This window comes from Acanthopagrus latus, chromosome 3, assembly GCF_904848185.1.
Source record: "Acanthopagrus latus isolate v.2019 chromosome 3, fAcaLat1.1, whole genome shotgun sequence".
NCBI classification, from domain to species: domain Eukaryota; kingdom Metazoa; phylum Chordata; class Actinopteri; order Spariformes; family Sparidae; genus Acanthopagrus; species Acanthopagrus latus.
This window is the reverse complement of record NC_051041.1, coordinates 7,844,283-7,871,100: the sequence shown is the minus strand read 5'-3', so window position 1 is coordinate 7,871,100 and position 26,818 is coordinate 7,844,283. Positions and strand designations below refer to the sequence as shown.

Below are 26,818 nucleotides of genomic sequence, written 5' to 3'. Positions count from 1 at the left end.
GTTTTTTTAAATGAGGTCTGTTGTTTATTTTTAAAGCCTAAGAAGTTTTGTTAATTTGCAGCATGAGTGCCTAGGAAAGTGGGACAAATCCCACCCACTTTTTAATATTACTATTTGCTATCATTATTATTATCTTTTAAATCATTTCCACAAGAAAAATACCATCATATCATATCAGGAGCCTGTGCCACAACATTATCAGAATTTAGTTACTGAATCAGGTTCTATACATCAGCTTTTGAAAATGGGCTGAAACATTATTGCAGACTACATGATTACCATAATATATTCGGAACTGTGCACATAAAATGTTTATTTTGTTTGCAAAGACTTCTGACCATTTTAGGATTGTATTTTTCATTAATTTGTTGAAATAAGGTCCAAATCTCCTCTGGGTTAAGCCTAAAAAAGTATATTTATATATCAGGAGTCTGAGCCACAAAGCTTTTGTAAATAAATTGAATCAATTTCTGTACATTAGCTTTTGAATATGGTTTGAAACATTATGGCAGACTACTTATTGTGTATGTTTTGAAATATGAACTTTACATTTTTTGGTTTGTGAAGACTGCAAAGACAATTAAAGCCTCCAACATGGATCAGAATCAGATCTGACCATGTTTTTTATTCACTTGTTGGAATAAGTATCATTTTCTGGGTGGAGCACAGTAAGAAGGAGACTTGATAGGATGCCCTTTCAGTAAAAAGTGCAAATAATCAGATAAAAGTAGTTGTAAAAACATTCCTTATGAGGGAGGTAGATGATGTCTGGTCTTCCTCAGGTAAACTCCTGCTGCTCCATGCTCTGCCCTCCTGACATCACAGCCCTCCTCCTCCTCCTCCTCCTCCTCCTCCTCCATCTCTTCTCCAATTAGCCGTGCGAGAAGAAGGGATGAGACGAGGCAGGGAGGAGGAGGGTGGGGGTTGGAGCCCGGCCTGGGCAGACGGCTGTGCTCTTTAAACGCCTTTTCTTAGGTCCGACAATATGGTGTGTGCCACTAAACTCTCCTGACGGAATTTAATGTAATTATCGGATTACAGTGCTGCAGCTCCCAGGCTGGAATATTTACTACTATACCGACGACGGAGGTGTTTTCATGCTCGGATGCGCAGTCCGGTCGTGGGGTGATTTGACTGGGTCGTGAAGCGTTTTAAAATCCTCCGTTTTGACAGCAGAGATTAATCTGTTTAGTTATTGGCGAGGGAGGTTTTCCGTCGAGGAGGGGAGCGCGTTACGCACAGCCAGGACGCGCAAGTGGCGATGACAACTACACAGTCGAGGCGGATATTGTGATATCTTTGCTGGGGTTTTGGTAAGTTCGATTACACATTCTGAGATATAGACTTAAGCAGGGAAAAAAGTTCGTGTCTGTTGTATGTGCACAACGTGTTGATTTGATGAAGTTTGTGATGTTGTTCTGCGTAAAAAGATTAAACTCAGTGGACATCAGGACAGCTAGGACTGCACAAATGTACCACTGCGTGATTCTGCATTGATGTGCATCTTTTTTTATGCAATGAAACATTCAATATGCTGATCAACTTGATGCACTTGGGAGTAAAATAATGCGCAGTTTTGACTAATGCACACTTCTTTTTAATGTGGGGATGCAGCTAATGATAATTTTCGCGATTAATCGATTGATTGTTCAGTCTGTAAGATGTCAAGAGTTGAGAAAAATGCTCATCATGATTTCCAGAGCTGGAATTGACATGTTGAAGTGTCTAAAACCCAAAGACTCAAGGCTCATTTTCTACTACTAATGTCAAAGAAAAGCAGCAAATCCTAAATTTAAGCCAGCAAATGTTGGACCTGTTTGCTTAAAAAAAAGATCTAAACTATTAATCAATCATGAAATTAGTTGGCAGTTTTCTTTTGATCGACTAAGTGATTGATCGACTCCTTGTTGCAGCTCTTGTTGTGAGAGGGAACTGATTTTACTCCATCTTTTCATTCCCAGACGCTCTAAGGAAAAACAGAAAACCATCTTGTCCAAATCCCGGCTTCTCTTCTGTTATGTCTGTCTCCTCTCTGCCGGAATGGAAGCAACTCCTGTTGGAGAGGAAGAGGAGAGAGGAGGAGGAGCGAGAGCGGAGGGAGAAGCAGGAGGAGGAGAAGTTTGCCAGCATGCCCGCCTGGAAGCGAGGGATCATCCAGCGGAGGAAGGCGAAGCAGGACAATCTGGGCGACAGAGAGAAGGAGAAAGACGTCTGTCTGCTGCAGGTGGATGTCAGATCTTCTTCTGATGGTCTGAGCGACACGGACAGCTTTATGACGGTCAATCTGGGAAGCGAACTGTCACTTAGTCCAGATCCGGGGCTATGGCTGGATGCAGAACAAGTGAGTCAGGTGTCTGTGGAAACTATAGTTCCAGTCCACGAAAACCCTTTCATTCGCACGCAGAGTTCATGGAAGAGAGGGAGGGATGCGGAGGTAGCCAACGAGCCAGAAGTTAAAGAGAGGGAGAAAGAAAAATCCAGTCCCCGGGGTCAAGATGGAGAGGCAGGAAGGGGAAGAGATATAGAGCTGAAAATAGAGAGATTCAGAGATTTAAGTGAGGGACGGGAAAAAGAGAAGAGCCGGGACAGAAGTCAAGGAAGAGAAAAAGAGACGAGCAGGGAGGGATGGGAGAAAGACAAAAGCCAGTGGAAAGAGTCGGTTAAAGACGCGGGCAGGGAGCGGGATTTCCTCAAAGTGAAAAAAGATGAAGAGGAAAATGAAGCAGAGCCGCCATCTGGTACGTTCTCTCCTGGCGTCCCTTGTCTTCGGACAATCAGAGCCGACAACATCATCATCATCGAGCAGGAGAGGAAGGGCAGCGACGAGAGAAGGGCTAGATGGAGGGAGGCGGAGGGGGAGCGGCCCGAGGAGGACCTCCAGGGGAAAAGAGGGATGAAGATGAACCTGAGGGAGATCCTGGCCGGAGGAGGGAGCGTCACTGAGATCCGAGCCTCAGAGGTTCTGATCATAAAGCCCTCGGCAAGCCCTGAAGAGAGGCAGCCAACAGGAGGTGGGAAAGGTTCAGGTAGAGACGATGCAGAGACAAAGGGCAGCATGGAGGGAAGGTGGGACAGTATGGCGAGAGAGCACAGAACGGACATGTCCTGGCTGAGAGAAAAAGAGAAAGAGAGACCATGGGGCCAGGCAACAGTTATTAAAGAAGACAGGAAGGACAGCTTGGATGATAATGTGTTCGTTGACAGAGGAGGGAGGGTCAGCCAGCTGCTGAGTAAATTCGGAGAGCACCCCAAGCCTCCATCTCGATCCAAAAGCTCTGATAATTTCCTCCGGCCTGTGATGAGAAAATTTTCAGGGGATGAAGATGACCAAAAATGTGAGGCAGACGGGAGGAATATGCTGTTTAAAGGCGCGCCGAAACGCTCGTCCAGCTTCTCTGACCGGGTCTTCTGTGCCAAGGAGAACGGTTTAGACAACGAGGGGTTTCATGAGAGGAAGATGCGCGACAGGATACATTCAGAGAAGAGCGTAGCGCCGTGGGTCGACATAGCATGCTTTGGGAAGGAAACCACGGCGAAGATCAAACAGGGCTATGCACGACTTTTGGATAAAGACAGGTTTGGAAAGGTGAGAGAGAGACTTTTTAAAAACGAGGATGAACACAAGAGCGCAGTCAAGAAAGTTGAGCCTATTGATGTAAGAGCTGCGGAGAAGGCAGATGATGCGGATGGAGATGAGGGGTTCACAGTGGCATCGGTTAAAAACACAGAGGGAATCTCGTTTGCTAGAAGAGTACCCATCAGGCAGGATGGGAGAGCAAGAGCTGAAAGAGAGGTGAGACGACTGTCAAGTGAGAAAAGTTTAGAGAGCGTAGAGCTGAGTGTAGGAAAAGACCCACAGGCGGGTGGACAGACTGAGGCGCAAGTTTGCGACAAAAAGGTGTCTGATTTTCGTAAAGAGGAGGGATTCGAAAGCACAATCCCACCTGTTGCCGCATCATCGGAGCTCACAAGTCCGAGTTATCCTGCTTCGAGACATGAATCAGCTTTCACTGAGTGCTCCAGTCTAGTCTGTCCTGTCACAGATCGACCTCGAGACCCCCTCAGAGGGCCGGAGTGGAGTGGTACTGGGCCGCAAGGACCTTACCTAACACACTCTGTCTTGTCCCAACAGACAGAGGATCTTATAAGTAAAATAGAAAAAATAGGAGACACGACTGTTTATAGCAAAGAGAAAGGAGAGAGGGCTGCTTATGAAGTGACCAAACCGGAGGCGCAAACATACAGCGACACTGGACCAGAGAACCTCGTCCACGATGTAACCCCGAGATCTCCAAAAAGGACTGCACCCGTGGGGAACTCTCCGCTCAAGATTCAGATCCCCAGATCTGTGTTTTATGTTGCCGAAGAAATGGTTGAGAAAAAAGGTCAAAGCGATGAGGGACAAGACTGGGAAGAAGGTAATAAGGTTGAGAGGAGGGACAGCTGGAGGATCGGTAAACCTCTGAGCCGCATCGAGTCCCTGCGAGAGAAAATCAGGCAGAGAGAGCTGGAGAGGCTGAAGCAAAGAGAGGCGCAAGATGGAGGTGGGAGTGAAGGTGCAGAGGTTAATGTCACAGCTGAGGACGGGCATGATGAGGGGGGAACTGAAATAGAGAAAGAGTGGGAAGCTGCAGCTCATATGCGGAAGAGGCTGGTCGAAGCAGAGAGGGGACAGGAAGACACAGCAGCGCAGACATCCATGACTGCTTTTGACGTCACACAGGAAGTCGCCGTGTTGAAAACCTGCCCTCAACTTCCCGTTTCTGTCCCACACTCACAAGCTGTCAGAGAGGAAGTAACAAGCGGGTACGCCACCACTGCCTCAGAAGTTAACTCTGATAGCTCCCTGGTATCTGACGATGAAGACGACACCGTGAAACATGTTGAAGAGCAGCTGAGGCGGCACCGGGACCAGCACGAGTACAGAGAAGAACAGGAGGAGGCGGACAAGGAGTTCTCAGAGGAGGAGTTAGAGGAATACACATCGCCTCCAGATCCTGTTCAATCTACCTCCCCTTTGCAATCTCATCCTAACTCCCTCGCAGCCATGAGTCGGATCTACAACTTGGAAACTGTCGGCTCGAGATCGGGCTTGTGTGTGAGGGACAGGACTGTAGACATCCCATCAGTGCACCTTGTTAAAGTGAAGCCCCTGAAGTCAAACGCCCAGCAGGGCGACAGCAAAGCACTCTCAGGTGAGGACATTAGTGGGGTTCAGACGATACAGCGACAGATAGAGCAGTTTCAGCTGAAAGAGCAGGAAGCGCTGAAGTCTTCTACATCACCAAACACTCCTCTTAACGATAGAGAAACGAAGGGGCAGCAAAGTCCCAGAGGATTTTCAAAGCATCAGAAAAAGGACGATGTTAATACCGAGGAGAAGGAGCAAGAAAACCCTAAAATGTCTCCACAGCGCGTTTGTTCTCCGACATCTCGGCTCAAACAAACCAACCAAACGATCACCATCACCCCTTCACATCTCAGGAGCCAATCCCCGGACAATACCCTGAAACCCGCAGAGAGCGCCCCCACCCCGGCCTGCTCTCCATGCTCCCCATCTCCTTCCCAGTCTCCTAGTGTCTCTCCATCTCCCACGCCGTCGCCCGTCCTCTTTTCCATCAGGAGTGCCTCCGGAGGGAAAGGGAAGAGGGGTGCCACCATTACAATCACTCCGAGAAAGACTGCCATAGGAGGAGCAGGAGCGACAGGGTCCCCAACGGGGTCAGCAGTGTCGACACCTGCCAAGAACTCACCGCAGCAGGCCCAGACGACCTCCACTGAGTCCGAGCCAGCAAAGAAGAAGTTCCCTACAGCGGAGGAGATTGAGGTGATCGGCGGATATCAGAACCTGGAGAAGTCGTGTCTGATCAAGAACAGAGGGACCCGAAAAAGGGTGAGTGGAAACTGTGTTTGTTTGCCTTTCAAGGATAAATGTATGCACACCAACAAACTTGTTGGCTTCTTAACCAAACATACAGTCTCCCGTGTTTGTCATGTTTAGCTAGATTTTAATGGGACGGTCGGTCCATCAGAGGTGGTCCACGGGGCATCACCTTGTGCAACCTCCCTGATGGTCCCTCGTTGTCAAGCAGATTCCCCTTTCACTGCGAGAACATCCCTTTTGATTGAGAAGTGCGATCACAGAGAGCGACCTAAGCCTATTAAAGCCTTATCAAGCACGACATCTTGATTCTTAGCCATAAAATCCTGGAGTGATCTGCTTTGCCATTTGCGCCTGCAGTCTAAATCTTTGCCGACGTTTGACTTTTACCCCATGATGGTGATTTCACCACATATATAATCAGATAAATATAGCCAAACGTGTGGGCTGTGGAAAAAATGACTTTTGGAAGGTTGTGTTTATCACAGAAAGACAGTGAAAGCAAAGTCCTTGCTGCTTTAGAAATCATCATCAATCATCAAAGCTCATTTAGAGTGTTAAGATGCCTTTATGGTCGTGGCATGGTCATGTTGGACTTTAAAAACAAACTCATTTCAAAGTCAAAACATGGTTTGAGCACCTCTTACAAACTCAAACTGGGTCCAGGAAGCATTCCTAGTCTTTGACTTAGAAACAGTAAGTTTCTTAAAACTTCTGCAGGAAGAAAACAGTTACTCTTGCAGGCTTCTGAGACTGAAACCACAATGGCAGCTCCTTCCTCCCATTTTTTTTGCAGTCTGTCAACCTACCTAATGTCACATGCTCGTCTGCGTGAGACCACACTGGTATTTACAGTAATTCAGTACGAGTGGTTTCGGCGTGAATATCACTGGAGTTAATTTTTCTGTTTCCTCATTTTTAACTTTTCCTGCACCCAGTTGTCATTTGAGAAAGATGAGATGAGCAGTTACGTAATAAAGGAGAAGACTGGATGACAAAGTTGTCAAGCAGAGCAGAAATACCCTGAACGACATGATCCTGCGAAGATGATTCTCACTGTATGCATGTGTTTTCTCCACGTCATTAAAACTGCTTGTAAGTTCACCTCAGTCTACAGCTGAGCGTGTTGCAGACCGCTTCCTTGTTCCCTCGCACCAATTCTGCCATTTCTGTTGAGTCAGCTCTCCCTTCCTCTCAGACAAATCTCTCTTTGTATCATCTGCGGCTGTTTCCTAGCGGGGGTTTGGTTTGTTCGACTGGAGTCTTGGCAAAGTGTTTTTGACCACGCTGACCCTCCGCTGCACGGTTGAGCCTGACTGACAGCAGGCCGCCCAACTCGTGGTTTTAACGTGGGTGAAATGGAAAGACAAAGAAGTGTTACAGAGAGATGTGGCAGTGTAAAAAAAAAAAAAATGACTGACATTCACACTGAGAGGATTAAAGATGATTATAAGCCTCAAATTTGGTCGAACAGAAACTCCCTGTCACACTGCATGTTTTTGCTCACTTCCTCTTTCAAACTTCTCTACTTCCTTCGACCGAGAGGCACACATCGACACAAGGAAGTGATTATGTGCCCATTTTTATATTGCCAATTGCAGCTCAGACACTTTTAGCACTGGGCAATCTGTTTCAAGAGACGAACTACAGTCACTGACACAAGAGGGAAAGAGAAACTAGAGGTTGATGCTGTTCTCTAGATGTAAACCCCTTTAAATAAACAATCGTTTATCTATAAGTAGCCGTCTTGAGCTGTAGCGAGTGACCACTTTACAGTGCTGATTCTCTGACCACCTGTCGCTCTCTCACTGATGCCCTTCAGGCTGTTTGACGTCAGGCCTCCTTCCCTCCCCCATCCGAACCACGCCATCATGTCACAGAGGGGGGTGACCTGCGTGCTCCTCGTCTACGACCTCCTCTATTTCTTCTCCATTTTACCCGCTTTCTTATCTTGGACTGCCTCGGGCACCAGCCTGATTCAGACTCTTGACAACAAAAATGTTTATTCTTGTTTAAACTAAAATGTAAAGAATCCTCAAATCTATTTATTCATTTATAATAGACATTTTTGCCTGCTTTTACTATATTTTAAGCCATCTCATACACTCTTCTGAAAGGGTCGGATTGTATTCTTCAATCAGATGGTGGGTCGGTCTGGCATGTGATGTGAACTTTGCAGAACAAAGACAGAAGCGTAATAGTTTTACATTGAGCCTGTGAAGAAGTATGATCGTCAAACTTCCCTCTTTTTTTCGCTCCCTTTATTCTCCCACTCTTTCAGTTTCTGTCGCTCCCGCTGGCTCTGCTGTCCCGCTGCGTTGGGTTAATCAGGTTCAGAGGGGGGAGGATTAGTCTCCTGCGCCTTAGCGCAATTCGTCCAGCCTCGCTAATGCAGAGCTCTTATCTGTGCTCCTCTGCAGACGGCCATTGTCAGGGAGAAGCGGCGGTAAACTCGTAACCTGTGTGCCATGTGTTTCAGGCTCCATCCAGATCATGTCTGCACCTCCGGGTGTATTTACTGCTGCACTCGTCCGAAACCTGCTGCTGTGATTATAAGACACACTGCACTGACCTCTCCGGCCCGTTTATGTCGGGTCTGTTTACACCTCGCTGACCTTCCAGTAAACAAACTCCACAGAAGTATCCGTCAGTCCAGGCTAAGATTAGCTAAACACCAGCTAGCTTCGTTCTCCTTTTTTCCTGTTGTGCATACGTGCTGTTTACCTGAGCAATCAATAAGCCTCATTCTGTCAGCTAACATTACACTGACGGAGTACGAACATCTCACAGAGACAGACCGAGACTTACTGCAGTGACTCAAAGCTTGTTTACATTTGACCGTGTGAGCACATGTCAGAGGAACTTGTCGGTGCAGAAAGTAGGCTTCTCTCTGCCCTGACCGGGTTGAACACTGGCATTTAAATTTGGCAATTTTTCCAGTGTTCTTTGCTATTTTCATGCAATGCTTTGATTTCTAAAACAAGTCACTGAGTTTGAAAACAGCCATACATCCTGTAGTATCTGTGCAGCCAGACAGACATTCTCCTCTTCAAACTGTAATTGTGATTCTTTAATGAGGATTTTTGAGATCTTTTGAAAAGTATCTTTCATACCAACCTCAGCCACTAACAAATCAAGCAAGATGAACAAGATTTTGCTTTGACCAATAACAGTAGTAGCCAGTTGACAGCATATACTTCTCTCTTCATAGAAGACCAGAAAAATATAAACAGAGGTAAATATAAACATGAAAAATAAAGAAGAACAAGAGAGGAGAATCAGCATATCTTTTCCTGATGAACAACTTTATGTCCAAATGATGCATGTGAGGATGCTAATAGAGGTATTTACTGCTCTTGTGTCACTGAAGAGGTTGATCACATATCAGCATTCCCAAAACAACATGACGGCTGCAGCGTACCAGCGACAGGCGAATCGGATCTATGGCAAGAAAACGAAAACATTGTGGTCTGGGTTAAATAATTACGCAACTTCAATTATGAATGTACCTACACAATGTACATAGCATGTTAGTAAGTTAAAATAACTCCCCTGTGACTGCTGGTAGCGTGGCACCAACAGCGGTCTGCTGAATCAAAGTCCTGTACTTGTAAAAATAATCCTGTCTCTACTCATGTTTACAGGGAAAGGTGTGTTTCGACGAGGACCAGCTGGAGCAGGTGTGCGAGTACCCATCAGAGACCTCCATGTTGGCCTACACCCCGTACCCTCACGAGCCGTGGAGGCAGCAGGGAGAGGAGGTGCAGGAGGAGGAGGTTAAAGTGGACGGAGGAACGATCGTGTCCAAAAGGAACGTTGGGAATGCTATGGGACGGGGTCTAAGAGTGGGTCAGTGTCACCCCCTCCTCAAAAAACATAACGTGTAGTAAGAGAGATTATGGATTCAGATTGTTTTGTCGTTTGTGATGACTTACAGACTCTCCATTGGACTATAGTGAGTCAAAGAGGTTTATTTTCAGTTTTGCCACCACAGAAGAGGGCTGGAGTGCCTGAACTTTCCTTAATATATATATATATATATATATATATATATATATATATATATTTGGCAATAATTTGTCTTATTGTCAACAAATACAAAGAAAAGACCCAAATCAAAAATGTGTACTTTAACAACTATTTCTTGTGAAGCCAATTGTAGCCTGAGCTCCGCTGTTATAAAGATAGAAATAAGTCACTCGTGCACTCTTGTGAGTTGTTTATTGTCAAGTCATTTCAACGCACACCACCAAAACTAATGTGTATTACTGTGGCTAAAAGTAGTCCACAGAAAACTTCCTTTTAAAAAGCATGTAAAAGAATAACTTAGCCTGTCAGTCACAACAGCACCACTTCTTTTCTCTTCGCTGTGTTGTTTATTTCCCCAGACATTTTCTTCCAAGCAATGTATACTATTCCTCTTCTGTGGAGCAGTTTATCCCAGAGAATTTTAAATAAGGTTTATAGTGCCACACAGCTGATACGCAACAATAGACCATACTCATATGGCAGCCATTTTCTTCTGGGGTGCTCAAATGTTGTACTGCAGCATTCCATGTTGTGAGTCTTATGAACATCGGGAATATGACAAATTGTTATCATCGCACCACCTAATTGATCAACAGCTGAAAAGACAATGTATAGGGGAAATCCCAAGGGACACTAGGCCACATTTTAAGCAAAAAAACATGTTTAATGACCCATTAGCTAACATTAGCACTGAACCACTTCCTAGTTAGCTTAACCATTGGGTTACATCTAGTGTGTTTCACTCCCAGGCTTGAATAAATGTGTCCAAGATGTGTGCCGATAGTTAAAAAGTTAATCGAATATTGTGGAGTGTAAAACTGTCGAACAGTAATGTTAGCTAGGAAGAGGTTGACTGCTTACGTTACAAGTTTATGGTGCAGCACCAAGATAGTATTCACATTGCAGCCACTTTCCTCCGGGCAGCTCAAATGATATATTAAGTTGTGTAAAATGACAAGTTATTATCATTTCCCTGCCTAATGATCAACAACAACAACAAAAAGTGGTTGATGTATAGTCTAAATCAAGACAAATATCAGGCCATATTTAAAGCGAAAACAACATATTTGATATCCAGTTAGCTAACGTTAGCATTTGACAGTGGCGGTTCTAGCTTGCATGACACCCTGAGCGAGCCTCACCTTCAGCGTGTTGTTCATCTGTGAAGATAATCTTGCTGAACAAAACATGAAAGTATCATAAATCTGTGTTTACCACAGAGATTATTTTCAGCAATACTCCAAAATGTGACACTGTCAAACAGTAACTTTAGCTATGAAGTAGTTGACTGCTAACATTAGCTATTAGCTAACAGAAGCTAATGGGCTACCAATATGTTGTTTAACCTTGATATATGACCGGATGTCCCTCCAGATTTCATTATCCATTGTCTCTTTAGTTGTAGTGGAATGATAATGAACACGTGAGGGTGGAGGAAAATGGCCACCATATGAAAGTGGTCTAAAGCTTACTTTCAGTTTTACTTCACCCCCTGAAGAAAATACACTGATTATGGCTGTTCCATTTCAGGAAGTAGATTTTGTGGTATGAGCGGGCTTTAGCTTTTGTCTTTTTCTTAGGATTTGTTGACAAAAAGAAAAAAACTGGATTAACTGTCTTTATTCTTTCAGTAAACAAACTGACATTTTCAGATGGTATCAGGTTAGCAGTGTTGGCAAAGACTAAATGATTCATGTAACGTCGTTTTTCAAAATGCAGCAATGGAAAAGGTAAATTTGATGAACTGATGTTATTAGAGAGCGAATGGAATGGTATGGTTGCATTTATGGACCTCACAAAGCCATAAATGTCACTGTTGGTGAATGGGAAGAAGTTAAAAAAAATTAGACGTAGAATCCTAGATTCACCTATTTACCTTCCATTGCCGTCTCTCTGTCTTCCAGATGAGTCTTGCCCTCGGTAGAAGCCAGTCACCTCGCCAAAATTGCCCATGTGATGAGATCACCAACACTTTGGTTGAATGAAATTAACGTGATTGTTATCATGTTTCATTTAATTTGACGTGTTGAAGTGAGTGTTTGTAACCCTTGTGGTATGTAACATCAGAATGAATGAGTGTCATGGAAGAAATGTCCAGTACAATTTGGTTTATGCAGTTGAAAGAGGAGGAACGTTGTGTTTATTGTGGAGAGGATAGTTTTATTTTCAGGGGAATGGAGGGAAAAAAATATGAATGTATAAGTTAAAGGTACATATTATAAAAGACCCTCAGGTCTGCACTGAAAGATCACTTGTCTATGCAATATGATGATACTGATAAGATTTAATCTTTTAGTTAATATAATTGAGTTTCTTTTCTGTACTTTCTAAAGTGAAGTCAGCACTGCCTCAGCACAGAAGACTGATGTTTATATCATCTGGTCTCATGTGCCTGCTGGATTTGCCCATACAGATGATATGAAGATCAGTTATATATAGATATTTGTATATCTATATACAATATATATTTTTTTTCTTGTCTGAAGCCTTTTGGGAAAACCTCGTCTCTCAGTGGGTGTTGTGTTGAACGTTACCAACACGGGCGGCGTGATGTGTACAGGACGATTTTGAGTGGTCTAATTGAGCCTTACTGTTCACAACGACAACTCCGGTAACAGTTGAGTTAATATGTATGGATATGAATAAAGGTATACTTGTATTCTTGTCATGTGGAAGTGGAGAGAGAAGAAACATGTAAAATTCAATTAACATATAAACTTCAGCCGATATCTGACTCTTTGGATTTATCACATTCATAATACAGTAAATGAAATAAATACAGAGTTTTTCCATGTTTTTAAATTAATATTTTAATTGGTGAAGGAAGAAAAAGTCTGTGCATATTAATTTTTTTTCTATGATGGTTGAAGAAGCTGGCTTCAAGAGAAAAAAATTATAATAAATATCTCTGAAAACAGTGTTGTCTCTTCCTGTATTTGTTATTGGCAGTATGTGCAGATCAATTTGATGCTTCTCATCTAATCACTGGACTAACACACTTGTTACATATAGATTAATACTGTAACTATGGTAAAATGTATTCTCTCTCTCTCTCTCTCTCTCTCTCTTCCTAAAGTTAAAGTAATGTTCCAGAGTCTGCATTATGTTATTTTTTTGTGAATAAAATAATTCAACTGCACCTCTTTGTATCCTGACAACAGTGAGGCCAGGATCTGTCAAACCCCTTGATGCAATCACCGTAGACCAGCGGTTTCCAACAGGGGGTCAGGGCCCCTCAAGTGGGTCCCAAAGTAGATCTGAGAGGTCTTGAGATGATTAACAGAGCTGAAAATTGGAGTAAAACACATGAAAATATTCAAATAAATAAAAGGAAACACAGACACAGACTGGATGCAACCCATCATTATTCAAACTTTTTTGAAAAAGCATGTAAACTGAACTGAGGTCCATTTAATATAACCCGATGATACTGTCAAACAATATGTTCAGGCTTTGTATAGCATGTATTAGTTACTTGTACACAATATTTGTACTTTTACTCGGTTTTTATTTTATGTAATTAAATTTTTTTAGAAAAACGTCCAATTTTAAGTTTTTTTTTTTGTTCAATTTATGACAATTTCAATACTTCTATAATTTATTATGGTTTTATTGACTTACATAACCTTTAAGCCTTGGTAACAAGTTTCAGGGATGAAGCATTTGAAGATACTCTAAGAAGAAAAAAACTGTAATAATATAGTTTTTGTACATTTTTGGTTACACTTGCAACCTTTACAGGACTTTTACTTGTAACTTGTTTTTTGTATTTTGTTTTTTATGTTTTTTGTTTTTTGTTTTTTGTTTTTTTGTTTTTTAAGTTTGGTATTAGCACTTACATTTAGCAACAAACATGCTTTTAAAACACAAGGTTTTGTTTGTATCTTATTGTATTATTATGATTAATACCACTAACCTTGTTGCTTACCTTTAAAAAAAAACAAAAAAAAAAAAGAAAAACACACAAATAAATAATGATAATAAGTTATATTAATATATCTCCTTTCAAACAGACAAAATGATGTACTTATCTAAATCGAATTAACTTTACTTAAGGTGTTAAGTGAATATATATGAAGTAATGTTCTTGTTTACATTAAAGTTTATGCACTCGGCGCCATCTTGACATGTAACAGCGACACCCTGCGGGGGGACGCGGTGCTGTGCGCGGCGTCACGTTGCTGTGTACGGAAACAGTTTTACGTCAACACGTGTGCAGACTTGTAGCGTCAGTCGGACAGTTCATCTCGGTACGTGAATGTTTGCATGCCCGCAGCCCTGAGCGAGCCAAACACGGACAGCTTCACCCTGCTTGTGTTTTCACCAACACATGCGCGGATGTTTTCAAACTAAGGACCCGTCGAGCGATGACGACTCTCATCTTCATCCACCGCGGAGAGGAAGCGGGAGGAGGGCTGGACTTCTGCTGACCGTCCGACTCTTGTGGGAGGAAAAAAGTTATAATAACATTAAAAAAGAAAAAAAAAGCAAAGCTGATGCGACGCACAGCGGGTTTTATGACTTAAGGAAAATATGATTTTGAGGAAAATTCACGCAGGAAGCTGCAGAGCATGGCTGTCTCGGGTGAGTGTTTATCTGTTTTTTTGTTTTGTTTTGTTTTGTTTTTTAAGACTTTAGTGTCACTTTTAAGAGTCTCACTGTTGACATACTGGCCTGAACTCTCACATACGGTGTAGTTATTATAGCAAGCATGGCTGTAAACGGATAAGAAGCGGAGAATCGTGTTTCCACAATCATATCTCTCACACTTCCTATTTTGATACGCCCTGCCCTGCTGTTATTGGCATGAGGTCAAGCTGTGACACTGTGCTGACATGCAGAGTTACTGTACCAGCACTGTAATAATATGTAAATGTTTTAATTTGATAATTTGTCCTCAGGGCAGTTTGCAGTGCAACACTTTAAACGTCAGGAGTCCTTGAACGTCTCACCCCTCTCTTCCAGGTGTCCTCCAGGCAGGAGCCCTGTTTCTTCTCCTCCTCAGTGCCCAGTCAGCCGGTGCCCCCTCTGGCCCAGACCCTCCAGGCCTACCTGAGGGCCCTGGAGCCCCTGCTGCCCCCCGAGGAGATCAACCACACCCGCAGGATGGTGCAGGAGTTCGGAATGCCGGGAGGCCTCGGTGCAAAGCTGCAGATGGGGCTGGAGAGGAGAGCCAGAAGCACCAAGAACTGGGTCTGTGTGTGATGTGACAGGTGTTAGAGAGGGATGGGGTGTGTGTGAAGCATAAATATATCAATCCAAAACAAAACTCCACCTGCTCTGAGGTCTTAAAACTACATGAAGTAAGGCTACGCAGTCCTTAATTTGTCATTATAGTAACAGCACACCGTTAGATAAACCTTTCCCGCACCAATGAAATATATAGGAAGTGAGTGATAATCATAGTACACATGTTGTTCATTACCTTTGTTCAAGTTCATGCAATAATATAATCTAGCAATATTTAAAATATTGAAGGACTCATACTGAAGTCTTTTGTTTGTTTCCCTCTTCAGTGCGTTCTACAGCTTCTTGTGCATGTAAACAGTCTTTAAAGTTAAAAGGTCAGAGTCTCCACCAACAGAAGCTCCTCTCTCCCACAGAAAACACTGCTGTGACTTTGTGACATCACAGTACATCACCATGTCACAGATTTGCATGATTATTCCCAAAAACCTGTTTGGCACGCATGCGTGATTTAGCACAGCTGCTTTGTCAGGCGTCTGTGCACTGACCAATCAGAGGAGACTAGGTCTTAAAGAGACAGCAGCTGAAACAGAGTGTTTCTGACTCTGGAATTAAAGCGTATAATCCTATTTTAGTAATAACTCAAAATACAGTTATGAACCTGTCAATGAGCGGGTTCAGAGATGTTTATGTATTGAATAAATAAAGGGGGCTGAAAACACATCCTTCTCTATGTAGATGAGATTGTCTCATCAGGCTAACATCAGGTTTTTCAAAGATTGTATGTCATCATCTGTGTTTACTGTGACTTTAATGTCATCCCTGTGTGTGTGTGTGTGTGTGTGTGCGTGTGTGTGTGTGTGTGTGTGTGTGTGTGTGTGTGTGTGTGTGGGCTCTCTCCCCTGTAGATCGCTCCCTGGTGGGTGCAGTGGGCGTACTTGGAGAGCCGACAGCCGCTGCCCGTGCACTCGAACCCGGCCATCTCTCTGCCCAGGAGAGATTATAATGGCTGGAGGAGTCAGCTACTGTGAGTCAACACCACACACGCACACGCACACGCACACACACACACACACACACACACACACACACACACACAGTTCAGTTGTCTCGCAGACAGTGTGCAGAACAGTCCGCGCAGCATCACCGTTGTGTTTATTTCCTGTCGCTCACGTTCACGGTGGCGACGCTCTGCCAGGATGACGACCTTTAACTTGATCTGCACTCAAACACCTGTTTATTCTGTAAATCATTGTTGTCAGTCGGACCCTCTAACCTGCCGATCTGCGCCATCTCACGTCGAGGAAAAAAAACAACTCTTTAAACAAAATAGTCACATGAAATGAGAACATTTATCTGCATCGAGCTGAATATGGTTGTTTTTCTTGGATTCTGACAAGTTATCCTGCTCTGTCTATCCATATCTGTGTCTCACAGTCTACTTTTTTACTCTTTTGGTGTCATTTTGGACAATAAAGTGTGTATAAAGGCTGATATATTGATTTTCAGATTTTCTAACTTCCTAATATTAGTCTCAGCATCGTCCCCCCCAAAAAATGAGTGTTTGTTGAGCTTGATTTGACTCCTCACACTGAGCAGATTTGGCTGAGATATGAGTTATTTGTTGTGTACATGATGAATTTCCAGCTCTGTAACATAATAAAACAACTGAACACAACATAAATGAAGTTATTCTTGGGTAATTTATGCAGTAATGACATTGGAGCAGGTGTCATATGGAAATAAAATCAAGGAAAAGTTGAATTAGACAAACGTGCAAAAGTTAGAATGTAGACTAAGATAATTATGTCTAAAAAAGAAGATAAAATATGTCCTCAGACAGAAAAAACATAAAACGAAACACCTGTGAAAATACTCAGGCAACTTTTGACCACATTTTGCGAAGATGATTAACGTGTTAATCTTTTATTTGTCTCCACGCAGGTTTGCATCCAAACTGATTGCAGCGGTTCTCGACTTCAAGGCCAAAATCAACACGTAAGTAGAACAGAGCTGCAGCCAAATAAACAAAGATGGTTACTGGTTATCTAAGGAGGTCATACTTCTAATTTTTTAAAGGTTAAATGTTGTAACAACAGTGAAGGAAGTAGTATTATAGTCCAGATGCATCTTATATAATATATAGGATTATTAATTGCTAAATTCCTGTAATACATATGTTTGGTAATGTGTGAGCTGATGATAACCACTTAAGAGTTCAGATGCATAAATCTTAATCCTGTTACAACTTTTTATGTTTATAATTCAGTCTTAAATGCTGAATTTAAGAGTTCAGTAATTGATGTTTTAGATTAAATCAACATGTTATTAGGAAAACTTGGTCAGAAGAAGAGGACAGGTTGAAATATTTCTACTTTATATTTACTTTTTAAAAGAAGATTAATCTTCAAACTGAATTCACTTGATAGGAGGGAGATTTGTTTTTGCCTGAGCAAGTGTTTTACAAGCTCATCTTGTGTTTTGTATGAAAAATAATCTTTCTCATCTAATGTCAGATTACAGAAATTGAGTACAACGTGAAATATTTCACTGAAATGGCATAAAATTAAAATTATTCAAGCAAAGAATGTAAAGATGAATAAAGTAAAGTAAATAAATAAAGTTCTTGGGTCAACACACTTTGTCACCAATGAATCAAAAACATTAATATTTCACACTGACCTCAGTAAAACTCATATTTAATGGTCAGACAGCGTCTTTCTGCTCTATAGAGATGAATACAGAGAGTATTAGAGCCTATAAAGTAATCCTATTACAGTAAATGAAACCAGCTGCTGATAATGATCTGCTCTGATCATTGGAGGCAGTTATGAGCTGTAAACTGTTGTCGACCTTTGTTCTGCAGTAATCCTCCTGCAGTAATCTGTTGTTAGTTACAGTCACTTTCTCCGGCTTCTATTTCGGTCCTGTAACCTAAAACCTCGTCTGGCATCAGTCTGTGTTTCTGCTCTATGAAGTTAATCTGTAGCTAAATTTATTCACCCGCACCGCCTGTATTTGAATCTGTGTGAAGCCACCAGCACACGACTCAAAACACCTCTGCTGTGGGTTTTTGTCTTTTTGGGTAGAAAAAAATATTCTGAGCAGATATGAATAAATAAATACATACATGAATAGATAAGAAACATTTGTTAAGAAAAATGAATGAATAAAAACATGTAAAAATATGAAGAAAAAAATTTAAACATGCATATATAGACAAATAAAATATTCTGAAAAATATATTTAAAAAACTGAAAATACAAATAAGTTAAAAACAAAATAAAACTAAAAATGCAATGAAACAATTCAGAACTCCCCCCCAAAAAAACTCAGAAATGAATAAATAAAAAACACAGATATAGAAAAATACATTAAAATAAATAAAGTTAACAAATAAAAATAAAAACATATGTTTACAAAAATAAATGCAAAAATGTCCACAAAAATGATAATGATACCTGAACTAAAGCAGTTGAATATTAACAGAGTCACATCTGTCCTCTTGTCTCCGTCAGCGGGCAGCTGCCGGTGGACGATTTGCGGGGGAAGCCTCTGTGCATGGAGCTCTACCCGCTCCTCTTCTCCTCCTGCAGGATCCCGGGGCCCAAACACGACTACATCGCCCACTATGGCCGCTCCCGCCGCTCGCCGACGCACATCACCGTCGTCAGGAACTACCAGGTGGGACGAGCCGGCGATAGATGACGCTGTCGGGTTCATATTTCGCTCCCTCTTGTTGTTGACTCGCCGTCGTTGCAAGTTTTACGGCATTCCGTCATGTTGGTTCTTGTGCAGTCACACCTTTTTTTTTTCCTTTTTAATTTTGTGGTCTGTTTATTATCTGAACACTTTAACCAATTAGAAACGTGCAGCGCCTTGTGAACAGGAGTCACGTGACCGCACAAGAAGATCTTTTGGCAGCAGGTCATTTGGCAGAGAGAGGAAGCAAAACAAATCTGATCCGAGTTCTTTCAACCTTTAGTAACCTTCGCTTTGAAATTACAAAATAATTGGCTTTTTTCTTTGAATTAAATGACTAAAATACTTATGAGATTTTCAGATCAATTTCTTTGCTGATTAACTAATCAATGAATTGACAATAAAATGCCAACACAATTCCCCAAAGCTGAGAGGTGTACAATTGACTGTTATGGTAGAATATGAAAAACAGAAGTCAGAACCAGGCATTTTGGACACTGGTGCATAAAAACTGACTTAAAAATGTGTTGTTTAGCATAATATTTGCTGTTGGATTAGTAATCTGTTAATAGACCAGTTTGTTTCAGCTCTAAACCCAAATGTAAAGAATAGAAGAGTCACTTGTGTCTGATATTCAGTTTGTGTTGGCAGCAGCAGCTCTGCAGATGTTAGTGATTGTGAAAGAGAAATCACTCCAGAGATTTAACGAATCAGCACAAATATGTTTACTACGAACACACCCGAAGACTTTCCGTGTCTTCGAAAGCACTGAACACATCGTCGTGTTGCAAACGGACACAGAGAGCTTCACCACAGCTGAAATCAGACGTTGCATAACAATCACGGCCTCCTGTATTTTTTCTAGTTCTTCCAGCTGGAGGTTTACAACAGCGACGGCTCTCGCATGACGGAGAGTCAGATCCACAGTCAGCTGCTGCGGATCAGGTCTCAGTCCTGGAAGACGGACAAAGAGCCGATGGGAATCCTGACCAGCGAGCACCGTCACACATGGGGACAGGCCTACAACCGCCTGCTCAAAGGTACAGCGCAGCGCTACGTAACAGGAGAGTCGGCAGGAAGAAGTGTTGGCAGTCAACGCTTCTGCAAAACACTGATGTGTTCAGATTAGTTGAAAATGTGTCAAATCACATTCATGTTACACTTTTATGACCTGACTCTCACATCAGGAGGTGGAGGAGTGTAGAGAGAAGTTTGCCAAGCCGGTGACCACAGTTCAAGACTGTGTTTCAACATTAGTAAGAGTGACGCTACTGGATACTTTTAAGGCGATCTCAAGACAATTTTCAGGCCTATCTATAGAGCAAAAAAAACAGATAGTTTTGACAAGAAGTCAGGACATGATCAGCAGTGTTTTGTGGTGACAGAAGTGGATATTTTTAGCCAAAACATGAGCTGGTCATTTTCCAACTTGTCCTGTAGCTTTTATTTGACTCATGTCTTTACTTTAATTCCACTGAATTTTTCTTTTCATTGCAGTCAACTTAAATGTTTTTCCACACATCTTGCTCTTGTTCTTTTCATTGCCAGACTCTCTGTAAAGAATGCATAAAGACAGTATGACTTTCTTGATCACTGTGGTGGATTTATTACCTTGCTAACGTATATCTCAGATGTCTGAAATGTGTTTCTTACGTTACACTGGCATAAACTGAAACCAGGGAATCCATCCTGTTTAGGAAGTCAGTCTGACATGTGTGGTTTGTTTTGTTCATTACGGTTTATGTGATTTCTAAATCAGGTGAAGTATGTAAATGTGACATTAGACATTAGACTTGCAACTCTGATAAATGTCTGCATGTTTTGCTAAATGTGTCTAACTGAAATGTTTAAATATTCTGTGTTTGTTTTTGTGATATTTCGGTCTTTTTCCTCTGTCTGTCTCTGTGACTCAGATAAACTGAACAAGGAATCAGTGCGGCTGATAGAGACGGGACTGTTCTCCTTGTGTCTGGATTCTCCAGTCATGAGGATATCAGATGAGAAGTATGCACGCACACACACACACACACACACACCCATCCTCTGTCTGACACTCAGGTATTTCTGTGTTTGCTAAATGTGTTGAGTAATCTCCTCTGAGTGTGTTCAGATATCATTGTTCTGTCTGTTGACACTCGGTCTTGGGCAACAATATATAGTTGTCACTTCCTGCATTTGAAATGTCGCTCCGGTTGTTGCAGCTTTGTATCCAAAGAAGATGAAAAATACACTATAACAGGTTAAAATCCTGAATTTAGAATGTTATGTTATGTATAATACCTCCGTTCAAAGTATTGTATTGCTCTAGAATTGTATAATGTTGTGTTTTTATCCGGACAAACACATGTGAGAGCATTTTAGATATGCTGCAAACTACTGGGTAGATTTAGTAATATACCACCGCATCATAATATAGTCAGTTAGAAGTTACTTTTACACTGAAGAATAGATAAGAAGCTATGTAGTGGAGTAGAGTTATAAAGTAGCAGAAAGTGGAAATACTCAAGTGTTTTTCTGTTTGTTGATATTATTTGTTCTATCTTTGATTGACAGGTACGCCAGCCGTAAGGCAGCACAGATTCTTCATGGAGGCGGGACGTTCTCCAACAGTGGAAACCGCTGGTTTGATAAAACGCTGCAGGTAAGCAGCAGGAGTATTTACGTTTGAGAAGGTATGACTGTTTTTGTTTAGACTGGTGACGGAGCAGCTGACTGTGTGTTTGTTTGAGTAGTTTGTGGTGGGCGAGGACGGCTCATGGGGTCTTCTGTACGAACAAGCCACAGCTGAGGGTCCGCCCATAGCAACACTGCTGGATCACATCCTGGAGTACTGGTGAGATAAAGGCCCCGCTCACACCTGGTATTAACATCCATCCTGAGTGATCCTATGATGATGTAAATTACATGACTAGGCTCTCTTAACCTGCCAATGTCAGGAGCAGACATCTGTGAACACACTGATCCAACCACTGAACTTGTAACCTCGGTATCACCAGACTCCCTTAAAAAAATGGTCAGTTTTGTGAGTTGTTGAGTTATGAGACACTATATAAACTTCGTAAAATGCTGCCCACAGCAATTCTAAACTGTTTGGGCCTTCTTGTTAATTTGGCTCTGAATGCAACTCATTAAGTTGTTTCTTTCCAGGAAATGTACAGATCTAGTCAGGATAGATTGTTAGGATGAATGGAAATGAGATGGAAAATGGCTTTTACAACTTTCATACTCTTGAGTTATTGTGTGTTTTCTTGACTGCAGCGAGAAACCGGACCCAAAGAGAGCTCCGCTGGTCCCTCTGCCGATGCCAAAGAAGCTTTACTTCCACATAGACCGAGAAATAAAGCGGGACATCGAGCACGCCAAGCAGAACCTCGACATGTAAGCTCCTCACTTCTTCTTCTTCTTCTTCTTCCCCTCATGAACAGCGTGGAGTGGTTTACTTTGAATGTACAGTCTCTGCGGGATGATAAGAGAACAATGGACCAGCTACACACTGTAAACTAGATGTTTACCTTTACCTCCAAATCCAACTGAGCTGAAATGAGGAAAGCCACAAGAGAGTAAACACATTTATCTTCTCTGTGTAAACGTAACCTTGAGGAAGCTGTTGTTACGTCCACCGCCTTCTTACAACACTAAGAAGGCGCTTTTGTGATACCTTTTATATGCTGCTGTGTAATGAAAACTCTAATCATCCTGATCATGTAACATGTAAGTTATGACTAAAGCGTTTCATCGTGCCTTTTATATTTGAGCTGGACAGATGTAACCCCTGCTGAAAGTACTGGGGGATCAGAGGGATCTGTTCTGGCAACACTTCACTTCATTTCCACCTAATTTGCAACCATTAAAAGGTTATAAATAGTAGATACATTTAGAATGATTTCATCACAAAGATTTATGTTTTCCGCAGACTGATTAACGACCTCGACGTGAACGTGTTCAACTTCAAGAGGTTCGGCAAGGAGCTTCCCAAGCAGCACAAGCTGAGTCCGCACTCCTTCATCCAGATCGCCCTGCAGCTCGCCTACTACAGGTCGGTGATGATAAGATACATTATTCTTTTTATCACAGAATGTGAGGAGAGTTAAAGGGAAACACAGTCATTTATTTTCTCTTAATATAAAGGCTGTTTTTTATTATCAAATGTAGTGATAAACTTACGAGCACAACAAACAACCAAACAACTCAAAACAAAACACCCCCATGTGAGTTATTATGAAGCATTTTTTTTTTACTTCTTCATAACTAGAGTCATAACTACGACTGAATCTGAACACAGTGGTGTGTTCATTGTCAATAAATGTCCATAAATTAGCCAAGATTGGAAATCATTAAATAAAAAACTACTTGCTTAAATTTTCTATAGTTTTTAAGAAGACCAGTGATAGTTGTCTGTACATCCATGGGTTCATTGTTAACTGGAGCTGCTGATTTCACTCCCTTTTTATTTTATTTTATTTTTTTTAGAGTTCACAACGAGGCCTGTGCTTCCTGCGATATTGTCTCTCAGAGGATGTTTCGAGGAGGACGGACAGAATACATCCGCTCACCCACAAATCAGACGCTTAAGTTCATTCTGGCCTTCAACGATCCATCTGTGTCGGTGAGAAAAGTCACTGAATTGTTCTACTGTGGATTCATTTCAGCTTGTTGGGTTGTGTTCAGGTGATAGGAGGAGAAACGTGGTTTTATGTTTTATGTCTTTGTGTCGCAGCGGGAAGCGAAGCTCCAGCTGTTCCGAGAGGCTGTCGATACTTACGCCGCTCTGACCCAACAGGTAGATGACAAGTGAACGCTCAGCCGCTTTTGTCTCGTTTGCCGTTATGATCTCATGAACACTTTCACTCTACTTTTATTTTTCCTCCTCTGCTCAGGCACTTCAAGGACACGGCATTGACAGCCACCTGCTGGGTCTCAAGCTCCAGGCCATCGAGGAAGGATTGAGCGTCCCCAAAATCTTCATGGATACGGCGTACGGCCTGGCAACACACTGGAAGCTCCGGACAGGGCAGGTGTGTGAGAGATTTGTTTACAGAAGGTGTTAACAGTCCAACAGGGAGTGGGAATTTCTGTAGTGAGGCTGTAAATATGTGGGCAGTGTTTGGGTTGTTTTGGAGCATGTGATGTTATTTTAATAAGATGCGTTTACTGTCATCACAGTTTGGGAGTTTCCAGCCATCATGATGCTAATCTTCTGTTGTTTTTATGATGACATGTAGGTTAATTGCTCCTCAACATCCTACTTTTTCTTCCAGCTGATTTTGCGCCTGACACCTCATGTGATTTTTATTGCCTGATTTCTTTTCTTTTTTTTTTTTTTATTTATAAGTCACATTTTTTGCTTTTATCCCTTTACGATGTGTTGTAAAATGTTTTGTTCTTTAGCTGGTAACTCACTCTGGACTCATCAATGTCTTTTCCACTTTTCCATTATTTTGTTTTGGTATTATTTGAATACAGTGCGATGAGTGATGAGACCACAAGTCAGTACTTCTGTTGTGGTAATGATGAATAAGGAGAGGAGTCGTCAGATGTTTTTATATCAAGGACACTGAAATAAGTCTGCTTTAACGGGACGTGAACTAGTGTATTCCATGGTGATAGGAAGCTAATCTTCAATCTTAGATTGTTCATGAGCGACATTATTGTGTGTTCGCTTCCTTCGATGCTTACTTATGCGAGGTCCACTGCAAACTATAAGTGTTACCTGTAATTGCAGGAGTAACATCCCAATGAAAGTGTTGGAAACTTTTCACTCTGCTGACCATGCGCTGAAATGTTTTTGTTCCTTATTTTGTGGAGACAAACTAATTTCCCTCAGTTGTTTTTATTTTAGAAACCACCAAAATATGTTTATGCCTGTCGTCAGGGATTTTTGTGGGGTATGTTCCAGGAACCTGATTTTGACCTGGGTACGTCTCTGGGGGAAGTTCCTGTGGCAGGAACACAGTTTCTTTCAACCCTAACGCTCTTCATCATATCGCTACATTATCTCATGTTGTCCTCTCTCTCCTCCAGGTGCCTGCCAACACGGACAGCGTGATGTGCTTCGGGCCGCTCGTTCCTGATGGTTACGCCGTCTGCTACAACCCCCAGGCCGACCACGTCCACTTCTCCATCACTGCCTTCAACTGCTGCGAGGAGACGCACGCAGAGACATTAGCTGTCACCCTGAAGGACACCTTGTGTCAGCTACAGGAGCTACTGCAGTCTACTGTGTAGCGCCGCTCCTGCCCTCGCTCTTCTACTCAAGCAACAGTTTGCAGAAGTCTTGATGAGGCTTGTGGATGTTTTCTTGCGCATGCCACGTTGTGCTTCACTGGAGCGGTCATATCTGAGACCACACTGAAGACTGAACACAGTGTCTCTGAGGTGCTTTCCATGCTTTTTTTTTGTGAGGCAATAAATCACTTTCCTTTTTTCTAGCAAGAGCTGAGCAAGCAAGCCGCATTATTAATCACTACAATGGGAGCATCTAATGCTTTGATATCTCTGGGTTAAAAAATGAAACAGGTTGAAGCCAGCCTGACACTCCATTATTAATCCTAACAAACCCAAAGAACGTGTGTTTAATGACTGCACTCCCTCTACCTGAGTTGACCAGCGGCCCCTCTCGTACTGAGAATAAGTATGTTTCAGAGTGCGAATGTTCATGGAAACCGATGATTTTTATGGATCAACAAGTCTGTTTAAAATGGACCAAAATCCAGAGAGATGGTGAATGAAGTCCACCCAAAAATGAAAAATTCTGTCCTGATCGACTCACTCTCACGCTGATAGAAAGTCAGGAGAAGTTTCATCGTCCACAAAACATTTCAGCATCGCAGGATTCTACAAATGTTATCCTGTCTCTCGCTGAAGTAAATGTTGACTGGTTTTAAAAATGGAATAAAAATACAAATGAAATTGCTTCATACAGCTCATCCAAGTCTGTGGAAGCCCCAAAGTTGACTTGAAATATGTTAATCACAACCTTTACACACAATTGAGCTCATGCACCCACTTAGCTTAGCGGCTACAGTGAAGATTTCGACTTTAAAAATGGTGTAAATAAAGTCTTTCAGATCACTGCAGTGCTTCCAGAGACAAGGTTTAAGCTGAAAGAGCTGTCCGGAGCCATTTACATTTCTTTTGTCCCCGTCCACTTCAGTTGTTTAGGGGAATGCTTGCAGGACTGTTTTCCTTTCGGCATGATGTTGAGTAGATAACGACTGAATTTTCATTTTTGGGTGAGCTCGTCTGTAATTCTTGAGTGCATGTTTGTATGTACTGTATTTGAAATGAATGTGAGGAGGCGTTGGCCCCCATTGTTCGGGCGTGTTGTTCTGGTCTCAACCTGCAGGACTGGTTAATAAAGCCTGTCATCACATGGCTCTTTGTGTGTGTTGTGAGCGAGAGAGAGAGAGAGAGAGAGTGTGTGAGGGTGTTCAAACTCCTCAGAGGTGTGTTTGTTTTGTTTTGGGTTGACGAGTGTCACAGGTACTGAATGGCATACCTGCAGGAATCCCAGGAAAAGCAAACAATAGGGGCCCAAATGCCAAGTCTTCTCTTTATAAATGGTGATGGTGGATTTAAAGCAGCATCATGTAAGGATCTTAATGGTCCAGTGTCTTGAAATCGTTAAGTATGATTTTCAGTGACTTTTTTTTTTTTTACATTTTTAGCTACTCTTAAATTCCATTGCTACATTTTAAGAGGCAAATATTATACATTTTATTCTGCTTTAGTTTGCAGATTGCATCAGAAATAAAGCAGCATGATGCTAAATTGTTAAATTAGCAATACTGTTTTTTGAAAATATCCCTAATTCTGATCATCTGGGCCAGGTGGGTCATTGTTTGACTCACAGTTTATATTATGCAACTGTAACTGTAAATGTAACATCTATTAAAGGAGGTTATTATAAAGTGTCTTACTGAAATGAAACACCCGGATGATAACATGTATTAAATGTTTATTAGCTCATTAGTACACAGTGTACTCATCATATAAACTGACTATTGTAAAAATCAGGGC

The 26,818-nt window shown here is 42.0% G+C and overlaps 2 protein-coding genes across 3 annotated transcripts; both read left to right on the top strand.

Moving 5' to 3' along the window:
• Positions 1-527: 527 nt before the first annotated feature.
• Positions 528-12,954, top strand: ppp1r18 (protein phosphatase 1, regulatory subunit 18). 2 transcript variants are annotated; one of them, XM_037092413.1, is made up of 4 exons: positions 528-1,313; positions 1,962-5,893; positions 9,526-9,730; positions 11,815-12,954. In XM_037092413.1, exons 2-4 carry the CDS (start codon positions 2,018-2,020, stop codon positions 11,832-11,834), a joined length of 4,101 nt encoding a protein of 1,366 aa, XP_036948308.1. In that variant the 5' UTR covers positions 528-1,313; positions 1,962-2,017; the 3' UTR covers positions 11,835-12,954. The 2 variants fall into 2 exon arrangements, with proteins under 2 accessions (XP_036948308.1, XP_036948306.1); XM_037092411.1 differs by having other exon boundaries at positions 9,526-12,951.
• Positions 12,955-14,085: 1,131 nt separating this feature from the next.
• On the top strand, positions 14,086-26,174 carry cratb (carnitine O-acetyltransferase b). Its single transcript, XM_037092729.1, has 15 exons — positions 14,086-14,494; positions 14,876-15,103; positions 16,006-16,124; positions 17,042-17,095; positions 18,616-18,781; positions 19,665-19,839; positions 20,713-20,803; positions 21,353-21,440; positions 21,532-21,632; positions 22,058-22,177; positions 22,713-22,835; positions 23,270-23,405; positions 23,517-23,579; positions 23,677-23,814; positions 24,821-26,174. The coding sequence occupies exons 1-15, from the start codon at positions 14,444-14,446 to the stop codon at positions 25,022-25,024; spliced, it is 1,857 nt and encodes a 618-aa protein (XP_036948624.1). The 5' UTR covers positions 14,086-14,443; the 3' UTR covers positions 25,025-26,174.
• Positions 26,175-26,818: the final 644 nt, after the last annotated feature.

What these genes read in the sequence shown, in the direction of transcription:
- ppp1r18 (XM_037092411.1), top strand. Translation starts at nt 2,018, where the DNA reads ATGTCTGTCTCCTCTCTGCCGGAATGGAAGCAACTCCTGTTGGAGAGG. An exon ending in ACAGAGGGACCCGAAAAAGG is followed by an intron (nt 5,894 to 9,525) that starts GTGAGTGGAAAC and finishes TCATGTTTACAG; the next exon opens with GGAAAGGTGTGTTTCGACGA.
- cratb (XM_037092729.1), top strand. Translation starts at nt 14,444, where the DNA reads ATGATTTTGAGGAAAATTCACGCAGGAAGCTGCAGAGCATGGCTGTCT. An exon ending in GGTTTGATAAAACGCTGCAG is followed by an intron (nt 21,441 to 21,531) that starts GTAAGCAGCAGG and finishes TTGTTTGAGTAG; the next exon opens with TTTGTGGTGGGCGAGGACGG. An exon ending in ACGCCGCTCTGACCCAACAG is followed by an intron (nt 23,580 to 23,676) that starts GTAGATGACAAG and finishes TCCTCTGCTCAG; the next exon opens with GCACTTCAAGGACACGGCAT.